Source organism: Osmia bicornis, unplaced genomic scaffold (assembly GCF_907164935.1).
Source record: "Osmia bicornis bicornis unplaced genomic scaffold, iOsmBic2.1, whole genome shotgun sequence".
Taxonomy (NCBI): domain Eukaryota; kingdom Metazoa; phylum Arthropoda; class Insecta; order Hymenoptera; family Megachilidae; genus Osmia; species Osmia bicornis.
The window spans coordinates 41,353-51,979 of record NW_025791426.1 but is presented as its reverse complement, the minus strand read 5'-3'; the positions used below and the strand labels follow the sequence as shown (position 1 = coordinate 51,979).

The 10,627-nt window shown below is 51.5% G+C and overlaps 3 protein-coding genes across 3 annotated transcripts; all 3 read left to right on the top strand.

The window, feature by feature from the left end:
- Positions 1 to 2,557: 2,557 nt before the first annotated feature.
- Positions 2,558 to 3,619, top strand: LOC123989157. Its single transcript, XM_046289833.1, has one exon. It carries the CDS (start codon positions 2,558 to 2,560, stop codon positions 3,617 to 3,619), a length of 1,062 nt encoding a protein of 353 aa, XP_046145789.1.
- A 1,745-nt stretch (positions 3,620 to 5,364) lies between these two features.
- On the top strand, positions 5,365 to 6,972 carry LOC123989156. Its single transcript, XM_046289832.1, has one exon. It carries the CDS (start codon positions 5,365 to 5,367, stop codon positions 6,970 to 6,972), a length of 1,608 nt encoding a protein of 535 aa, XP_046145788.1.
- A 211-nt stretch (positions 6,973 to 7,183) lies between these two features.
- On the top strand, positions 7,184 to 8,098 carry LOC114881638. The gene has a single exon (XM_029198473.2). The coding sequence runs from the start codon at positions 7,184 to 7,186 to the stop codon at positions 8,096 to 8,098; it is 915 nt and encodes a 304-aa protein (XP_029054306.2).
- The last annotated feature ends 2,529 nt before the right edge of the window (positions 8,099 to 10,627 follow it).

Below are 10,627 nucleotides of genomic sequence, written 5' to 3'. Positions count from 1 at the left end.
GGCTCTCTTGGCCGGTGATCTTGGTGCCCGGTCTCCTGGTGCCAGCGGTGCCGGCGTCCGCTTGGGCGGCGTCAGCATGGCCAGTGGTGGCCTCCCGACCGGAGTCTGCACCCGACTTGGTCGGGTGGCCTTCCTCTCCGGGGCCCTGCTTGCCTCCCGGGTTCGTGGCGGTTGATGACCCCCGCACCTGCCTCCTCGTGGAACCGACATTCGTATGAATCTCTTCCACTCCTGTGGTGTTAGGGTCAACGGCTCGTCTTGTGCCCGTTCTCGGAGGGAAAGTCTGCGTATGGCTGCTGCTATTTCGTCTTCTCTCAGCTGTGCAGCCATCTCGAATCTGTGCCGGGCGCTGCTGCTGCTGGCCTTTTATAGCCCCCGGGCCGTGTCCGGCAGAGAGGGGGTTGGTGACGTCGCGCCTCTGCGCGCTGGCGTTGCGCGGTGGCGTGCCGCTGTCGCTTGGCTGCGCGTTGGTTCTGCGCATCTTTGTATCTCTCGTACCGGTCACCGGTTTGAGATCTCTCACGTGGACGTGGTCCACGCGTTTTCCTTGGTGATCTCTTAGATCGAAGATCACCGGCGGAATTCTCTTATGGACCTTAAAAGGTCCGGTGTAACGTTTCGAGAGTTTAGCGTTTCTCTCGTTGGCTTTGCTCGACAGGATGTGCGAGCGCTTCCATACGTGCTCGCCGATTTTCGGTTGCCAGTTCCGCCTACGCTGGTTGTAGTGGCGTTGGAACTCTTGCGCGAGTCGTACTCTGGCGAGGTCTTGGGCATCTTACAGGTTTTTAAGCCGTGCTGGCCATAGTGTTGTCGTCTTCCGCTGGTTTTCCTGCTGGAAGCTTCCTGGCGGTGTCAATTCACTTCCGGTGTTGAGATACGCCGGTGAGTATCCGGTGGAATTGGGTCGTGCTGTGTTATACGCAAAAGCGATTTCTGGTAGATGTTCGTCCCACGCTTTTTGCGTTTTTCCTAGGTCCTGGCTAATCATTGTTTTTATAACCCTGTTAGCTCGTTCGACAGGGTTACATTGCGGCGCGTATGGTGGTGTGCGCCGGTGGACGATTCCGCTGTCGGTAACAGTTTTTTCGAACTCTTTTCCGACGAATTGTCTTCCGTTGTCGGTCGTCACGACACGAGGTGTTCCATGGCGTAGGATGACGAGTTCTTTTAGCGCTTTAGTGACGGCTGGTCCTGTCGCTCGTCGAAGCGGTCGAAGTTCGATCCACTTCGTAAATCTATCCTGGATGACCAGTAGTGTTGTGTTTCCGGTTTTCGACCTCGGGAGAGGTCCGACAAGGTCTGCTGAGACCATTTCCCACGGCTGTTGTACGTTTGTCGCGTACATGTTTCCCGGTGTAGCTTGCTGGCTTACTTTGTACTCCTGGCATTTTGTACAATCCCTGACATATTTGGTGGCTTCGCGTAGCATTCCTGGCCAGTAATATGCGTGAGCCAGGCGTGCTAGCGTTTTGGCCACGCCCAGGTGTCCGGCGGTCGGAATGTCGTGCGCTTCTTTCAGGACTCTGGTTTTCTGGTCTTCTGGTACGCAGATCTTCCACTGTTGGTCCGGTTCGATCTCGTTGAAGTCCAGCGTGTGTAGGATATTCCTGTATGTTTGAGAATCCGCTCAGCCATGATGGCGCTCACCGTCGATCGATTTATCGACCGGGAGTCGCCCATCTAGGTAACACGTGAGCAAGGGTCTTCCCGAAAACTCTCGCGTCAAGCCGCCATTGAAGATCAAAAATCGATCAACGTGCACGTGCTCACAGTTCAAGTGAAAGTTCAAGTACGACTCAGCAATCGCAGACGATCAAGAAGGCTCAACAAGACCCACGGAATCCGCAGCAACTCATCGTGCGACCGGATTGCAACAGGTACAGCTCAATTACGACGAGTTTAGAATTCAACCGAGCCGGCAACCACGTGTCGACGACGCACATGCTCACGGGACAAATCACAGCAGCGGGCTGAATTTATATAATTAACAGCGCTCTCAGTTCATTGTCAACGCTCAGAAATCGGTATGTTCAAAGCTAATTGTTCATTGTAAATTCATTCCACAACAATTCATCGCCTTGTGTTCAGTTGTTCAAATCAAAGAATCAAGTTAACTCTGTATGATTGTGTTCAAAGAATCTCGTTCATCATTGTCAAATCGCTGCTCAATTCTAAACTGATCAGACGATTCACGTGCTCAAATTTATAGTGTGACTTCAAATAAATCAATTTGCAAAGCCATCCTGCAAGAGTCATTCTTTCCGGCGCAATCCATCCGGGATTTCCACCAATCCCGAACATTTGGTCCTTCGAGCCGGATTGCGCCCTTGCAGGACTGGGTTTGTTGCAAATTTGGTTCGATCATTGTGCGTTTCAATTGTGTGTCTCGTGTGCGTAACGGTTTCGGTGGTCAGCCATCTTGCTCTCCTTGGCAATTCAAATTTCACTAACACTCTCGCCACAACAGGTGGCGCTCAGAGCATCAACTCAACTAACTGAAGGGAGCCGAATCACAAGACCAGTTCATCCAACATAGATCAGCTCAACACACATCAAGATGGCTCACTCACAAAAATCGACAGAAAAATGGAGCGAGATGCAAGACAGCTCACAGGAGTCCTTGGAGGTGCCAACAAAGACGGCGTCAGCCCGCACCTCACCAGTGCTGGGAGTTCAAGAGAGCGCGCGTCGAACGCCATCACCTCACGCCCACGCCACAAGGGCAAACACGTCCGTCTCCATGTTGGCCAGCGAGCTACAGATCAAGGTGAGGACGCAGCTGGAGCGGATCGACACGGCTCAACGCCTGCTCAAGCAAGCTCAAGAGCGGAAGGGGCAGTTTGCCAAGGACGAGCTCGACGATCTCAAGCAGCAAATCGACGAAGCTCAAAAGGCGTTCCACAAAGAGCACGCCCACTTCGAAATTGTGTGGCCTGCGACGCAGCTCGATCATCCGTATTTCGAAGAGAACTACTTCCGCCAAATGCAGCGTGCCAGCTCAGATGTGAGGTCGCTCATCGCTCAAGAAAGGACGAGATTGGCGACACAACGACCAGATCAACCAGCCGAAGCAAGGACCACTCAACCGTCGAATCAGCAATCTCGCCTTCCGGACATCTCACTGCCGAAATTCGCCGGCGATTATATACAATGGCCATCATTTTTCGAGCTCTTCAGTTCAATTGTGCTCAAGAAGGCTCACCTTGACGATGTGGAGCGGTTTTATTACCTGAAAGGATGCCTGGAAGGAGATCCGCTCCGAAGCGTATCAAATCTCCCGCTCACCGGCCCATCTCTGCACGCTGCGATCGCCCAGCTCAAAGGGCGCTACGAGAATAAGCGGCAATTGGTAAAGGCCCATCTCGACCAGCTCGCCTCTCTGACAGTGTACCACAACGATCCAAAGTCACTGAGTCAGCTCGTCTCCACCGCCCTCGAAACTAAGCAAGGAGTGCTCAACATAATCGAGCCCAGCTCACTCGGCGAGTGCATGCTGGTGCACCAAATGTGCCGCAAGCTCGACTGCTCAACCAAAGAGAGGTGGGAGCCATCACTGGGATCCTCCACGGAGTACCCTAGCTTTGATCGGCTCGTGGAGTTCGTGACCTCACGGGTGTGAACTCTGGAGAGTTTGGCAGCGGATCCTAACAAAGCCAGCTCCAGCCAAGCCAGTTCAACCTAAACCTGCCGCTCAACCGTCCACCTCAAGAACGATGACTCATCCGCTGCCAGGATCATCAAGATCAACCGCTCAAGGGGCCCGAGCAGTAACAGCTGCGACTGCTCAACAAGAAATTACGTACCCCTTCGAAAGACCATCGCCGTTCGAACAGTGTGACTGTTGTGGCGAGCGACACTACATTGTCTCGTGCGAGCACTTTCGAAGGATGGCCCTGAAGGATCGAGCCATCTGTGTCAACCTCAACAGGCTCTGCTTCAACTGCCTGGGCCGACACAGCGTGAGGGCGTGCAGGTCGACTCAAAAATGCAAGGAATGCTCAGCACGTCACCACACCATGCTGCATGGCGCCCCGCCAGTGCCGCCTCCACCTGTGTCCGCACAGCAGAGACGCTCGACTCACCAGTCCACGGCCAGTTCATCGAAGACAACATCATCATCGGCTCAAACCACTGAATAAGATGCAGGTACAGTCGTCAACAAACCCGCTCATCTAACGCTCCTCGCAACGGCTCAGGCTCTCCTCAAGACCGACTCAACACTCCACAACGTTCGTCTGCTTATCGACTCCGGATCAGAACTCTCTTTCATCTCCGAAGAATTAACCAACCAGCTCAACCTTCGGAGACACCGATTATCCATCACAATAATTGGTGTTGGTGGAATAAAATCAACTGAAACTCGCGGTGTGGTGGATATCACTCTGCAGTCAACACACTCAGAACAAGCCATCTCGATGCAGGCTCACGTGTTCGCAGCCGTATCGACAATCCTGCCATCGTTCTCAATGAGAACTCCGGACTGGCCTCACATAAGAAAATTGAGGTTGGCGGACAATGCTTTCTTGACTCCACGACCAGTCGATGTAATCATTGGAGCAGATTTCTACGGAAGGATCATCAAGCCAAACATCATCACAGGCTCACCAACAACACCAATTGCTCAACTTTCCATTTTTGGATGGCTCGTCATTGGCCCAGTTAACGAATCACACTCAAATACTAATTATTCACACTTTGCAGTTGTTCAAGACGACCAGCGCAACCTGCAAGAGCTGCTCACCAAATTCTGGGTTCAAGAGGAGTCACCGATGGACATTCCAAGCATGCTCACTCCGGAGGAAGAAGAATGCGAATCACATTTCTGTGCGACTCTCGTGATAACACAGGAAGGTACATCGTTCGCATTCCACTCAAGGCACCAGCATCGCTCTTAGGCAATTCACACAAGATTGCTCAAAGATGTCTACAAAGCACTTTGCGACGACTCTCCAAGGATTCAACATATAACCAGCTCTACGTCGAGTTCATGAAAGAATACGAAGAATTAGGACACATGGTAAAGGCTCCAGATCATAAACGAATTTCATCACGAGAGGCTGAGAACGTTGGGCCTGATGGGGAAATGATGCTTCGGCATCAGGAGGGTAGAGGGTCTCTTCTGACGGTTCAACACCTCAGACCTCTGCACATCTTCAACGATATTATTTGCCTCACCATGGAGTTCTACGTCTCGACAGTTCAACAACGAAGCTCAGGGTTGTATTCAACGGATCAAAAGCTACGACATCAGGCAAATCAGTCAACGATTTAATGCATACTGGTGCTAATTTGCTCTTGAATGTTACAGATGTTCTATTTTGGCTTCGCCATTATCACCACATTTTTGCCACAGATATCACAAAAATGTATCGCCAGGTAGCAGTTCACAAGGATGATTGGGATCTCCAGCGAATTCTTTGGATCGATGAAGACCGCAATGTCATCCCTTACCAGCTCACAACTGTCACGTATGGCACAAAGGCGGCTCCCTTCCTGGCGACACGAGCACTCATGCAACTTGTTCACGATGAGGGTCATCGATTCTCTCTGGCAACGCCTTCGCTCACGCATGGCAGATATGTGGACGATATCTTTGGAGGAGCAGACTCAATCTCGGAACTTGTGGAGGTCGCTCAACAGCTGATTGTATTGTGCAACCCGGGCGGATTCCCACTCGCAAAATGGCATGCGACTCACCCCGAATTACTGAGGGCTGTTTCGTCATCCACACAATCGTCAGCTCCCATATCATTTGACGACTGTGCTACCAAATTACTCGGAATTCAATGGATGTCTCAGACTGACGTATTCTGCTTTTCATCAACCTCGACTAATCAACCAAGTAAGTGCTCAAAACGCCTCGTATTGTCCGAAGTGGCTCGGATATTTGATCCATTAGGTTTCGTCTCACCAGTAATAATACGAGCGAAAATGCTATTACAAGAGCTCTGGCTACACAAGATCAATTGGGACGACCCATTACCGTCTCAAATTGTTTCACGATGGTTCACCATCAGAGAAGATCTCAACAGCTTGGCGAAGCGATCGATCCCAAGATGGTTCAACACATGGAACAATTCATCTGTAGAAATTCATGGATTCTCTGATGCTTCTCAACTTGCCATGGCAGCAGTGATTTATATCACTGTTAGCTCTCCGTCCAACAACTCAACGACGTCACTTGTCTGTTCTAAGACAAAGGTTGCACCACTGAAGAGGCTCACAATACCAAGATTGGAGTTGTCTGCAGCACTCCTGTTGGCAAAACTCACAAAATATGTTCAATCAACGCTCAAGGTAAAGATCAATGCAACGCACCTGTGGACGGATTCTCAAGTTTCGCTCATATGGATCAAATCGCAAGCATCACGTTGGAAGGATTATGTTCGGAACAGAGTCATTCAGATCCAAGAACTCACTCCAAATGCGCATTGGGGGCATGTTCCAGGTACGTCTAATCCAGCCCACTGTGCTTCACGAGGCATTTCGACAGATCAACTCCAACGATTCGAGCTTTGGTGGAAAGGTCCTCCATGGATGGCTCGAAATCAAGATCATTGGCCGGAGCAAAAGGAATTCTCAACTTTAACCAGCGAGCTCGAAGTGAGACCCAATGTCTCACTGTTTGCCTCAGCTCAAAAGCTAAGTTATCATTGGGATCTCATTTATAAATATTCATCTTTTATTAAGCTGTATAGACTGACTGCACTTTGTTTCAGGTTTGGCTCACGGCTTAAGAGAAAGCTCGAAACTCCTCCTGTGATCATCATACCATCCTGCGACATGGAGAAGGCGCAGCTCTTCTGGATTCACGCAACTCAACACTTGTATTTCACCAGCGAAATGAAGACCCTCAACTCAGGCTCAACCCTGCCTGCAACTCAACCCTGCCTGCAACTCACCCCTTCAGTCGCCTCACCGCCTTCATCGATTCACAGGAAGACTCACAAACACAGCGCTCAGCAGGGATGAAAAACATCCAGCGATCCTTCCACGGGACGCTCACCTGTCGAAGATCATCATTGAAGATGCTCACAAGCGAACATTTCACGGAGGAACGCAGCTCACGCTCGCATATATTCGACAACGGTACTGGATCATCGGTGGCAGAGCTCCTGTCAAATCTCACTTCTTGAGATGCGTCGTGTGTGCTCGTCAGAGGGGGATTCGTGCTCGTCAGATGATGGGTCAACTACCTCTCTCTCGAGTCACACCATCACGACCATTCGCTCACACCGGGGTCGATTATGCAGGACCGATCACAATGAAAAATTCAAAGGGAAGAGGCTCGAAAACGATCAAAGGATGGATCTGCGTGTTCGTATGTTTCTCCTCATCGGCAGTTCACCTCGAGGTTGTCAGTGATTACTCAACAGAAGGATTTCTGGCAGCCTACAGAAGATTTTCATCGAGACGGGAGATCGCTCACAAATTGTATTCTGACTGTGGTACAAATTTTATTGGAGCACAGGCAGAGCTCAAACGCCTGTTCACGTCAAGTTCACAGGAGCACCGACAGATCGCATCGATTCTGTCAGCTGACAGCACTCAATGGATGTTCAACCCACCAGCTGCTCCTCACATGGGAGGAAAATGGGAAGCTGTGGTGAAATCGATCAAGTACCATCTCAGGAGAACCATTGGTGAGCTCTTACTAACATTTGAAGAGTTTTCCACTCTCCTCACACAGATCGAAGCGGTGCTCAACTCACGACCATTGGAGCCGCTCAGTGACGATCCCGACGACATCTCTGCGCTCACCCCAGGACATTTTCTCATCGGCTCAGCACTCAACACGATACCAGAACCATCACTGCTCGAAGTTTCACCAGGTCGGCTGTCAAAATGGCAGCTGATTCAGCAAAGGGTTCAGCATTTCTGGTCTCAATGGTCTCGACACTACCTACAGAGACTTCAGTCAATCTCGAAGTGGCACCATCCATCGAACGATATCAAGACAGGCTCGTTGGTGCTGCTCATGAACGAGCATCTTCCACCTAGCAAATGGCCACTCGCAAGAGTGATCGACGTTCACCCCGGAAAGGATGGTCTCACCAGGGTTGCAGCTGTGAAGACTGCAACCACAACTCTTATCTGACCGATAACGAAGCTTGTCATCCCGCCGATTTCCTCGTCGATCAGTTTCTGCATGGCCGGGTTGCGTGGTCGGTACCGCTGCTTTATCGGTGTTGTTTCCTCGAGCCGGATCTCGTGATCCATTAACGGGGTGAGCCCCTCGAACGCTCTTTTTTCGCGCCCCAGGAATTGGTCTAGCTGCTCGTGGTCGGCTGGATTGAGCTGTGCTAGGTCAATTGGCGCTTTTACCGTGCACTGGACAGGTAGACTTGTCGGCTGGTTCTGGTGGTCTGTCCTGTCCACGCGTTGTTCTCCTAGCCACACTTGCAGGCCCATCTTGCGTAATAGGTCCATGCCGATTAGCATAGGATAGGCTAAATTTGGCATAACGTAAAATTCATGTTTTCTATGCATGCCATTGTAAAGTACCTGCCCCCTATAGCTGGCATAGATTTTCATCTCCTGACCATTGGCTAAGGAGGAGGATAACTGGTGGTCTTCTTTCTCCCATCCGGCCTGTTTGCAAGCCTCGGCCGTTTCGTCGCTAATGTACGACGCGGCGGCCCCTGTGTCGAGTAAAGCTTCTACGTTACTTTTGCCTACTCGGACGGTGATAATTATCCAGTCGTTTGCAACGGCCGTCGGCCGTTGATCCTCGGTGATCTTGTAGTGGATGGTGTTCTGGTCCTCTTCTGGCTGGCTCTTCTTTCCTTCCGGTTTCTTCTTCTTTTTCTTCTAACGGCGTGTGACGTTATCACGCGGGTCGGGTTCTTCTGGGCTGGTCAGCCGGTTTACTGGGGCCGGGGTTTTCCGGCCCCTCTGGCGTTTCCCTGCCTCGGACATAGGCAGGTTCGCGTCATTTCGCCTACTTTGCCGCAGTAGGAGCAGAATCGGACAGCCGAGTTCGGGCACTTGAATCGGGCGTGCCCTGATTGCCCACAACGCCAGCAGTGCGTTTCTCGACTATAATTGGCCGCAATTTTGCTGCCGCGGGGTTGGTTGGAAGGTCTCGCGGCTGGTTCGCTTGATCTTGGAGCGCGTCTCTCTTCGGCCTTTGGTGTGCTGGCTCATTGTGTGGCGATGAGCTCAGCCACATTTTTTGCTCGGGTTATCAGGTAACTGATACCCTTGAGCTCAAATCGGTTGATGTAGAGCTGCAATTCTGGCTTTAGATTAAAGACGATGGCATCGAGGAGTTCCTCCTCGGTGTACTCTCCTCTGCGGCGCATTAACGTCGTTATTTCGTTAATGTAGGTCCTTATCGGTTCATCTGGACCTTGTTTGCGGGCGGCGATTTGCTGGTCCAATCGCCTCTTTTCTCCGGCTGGTACGGAGTATTTTCGTAGCTATTCCTGGAGTTCCGGCCACGAACAAACTTTGTTCGCTGTATTCCTGTACCATATTTGGGCTTGCCCTCGTAACAATTGGGTGAAGCCGGTACGCATCTGGTGGTCGGTAAGGCCGTACGCAGCTTGTAGTTCTTCCAACTGCTCCAGGAACGGGTACGGGTCTCGTCCGTCAAACTGGCAGTTCCATTTTCTCATTATCTCCATCGTTTTTGACCGGTCTTCGTGGTGTCTGGCGGCTGGTTCTGGTGGAGGGGATGGCCCTGCTGGAGACGCCGTCATCTCGGCGTTCGTGTTTTCCCCGCGGTTCGGTGTTGATGTGGCCGCGGTTTGACGGCTTCCGAGGTGTGTATTCGGAGCCACTCACGGGCCATCTCCGCGTGGAATTCTTCATAGTCTCGGGTACGGTCGAGTTCTTCCTTATATCCCGGCTCATCGTTCGGTTTGTCTGGAAACTCGTCCGGGTGTTCTCGGACGTAGTCTGCCAGACGCGTCCGGAGGTGGACCCATGTTCCCAGGGTTGGCTGCTGTAGTCTGCGTAGCTCGCTGACTACCTGGTCCTTCTTTAGGCGATACACCCAGGCGACGCCTGCCATGTCGGTTTGCTTCCGCGGAATCGATTCGGCCAACTGTTAACAGCCACTGGATCTGGCTGGATTGACTGTTTGCAGTTGCCTTGTCGAATTAGTCGGCAAATTCGGGAAGGTAGGCCGTCCGTGGTATATCCCTCTGGTCTGGTCTTTTTCAGCTCGGTTTTCTAGCTGGATTCGTTTTCGGCTGGTGTTCTCGTTCTGGATTCTCATTGCTTCGCTGTGTGTTCATTTCGATTGCTCGGTAAATTCTGTTCTGATATCCGTTTGCTCGTTCCTTATATACTAAGTCTTAATTCTAGTGGCTCCACCGTCCTGATTCCGCACTGTTCGGGCGCCATGTAACGGGGTCGTACGGTACGGTGCGCACGGCGTTGCGCACCGCGGTCGGTTTCCCCGTGCCAGGGTTCGCAAGGGAACAGGTCGGTAAATAATGAGGCGGTGATATGTTAGAAAAATATAAATTTATTCAAAGAATACTGAAGCTACTGGTGGACTACGTGGATACAGGGCGGCGGTCCTAGCCTCGCCGCGCTGGAAGCCGGGCGGTGGTCTCCGGCCTCGGATACTACAATCAAAATATCGTCTGGTGATTAGACGCGTGGAGCTATATTA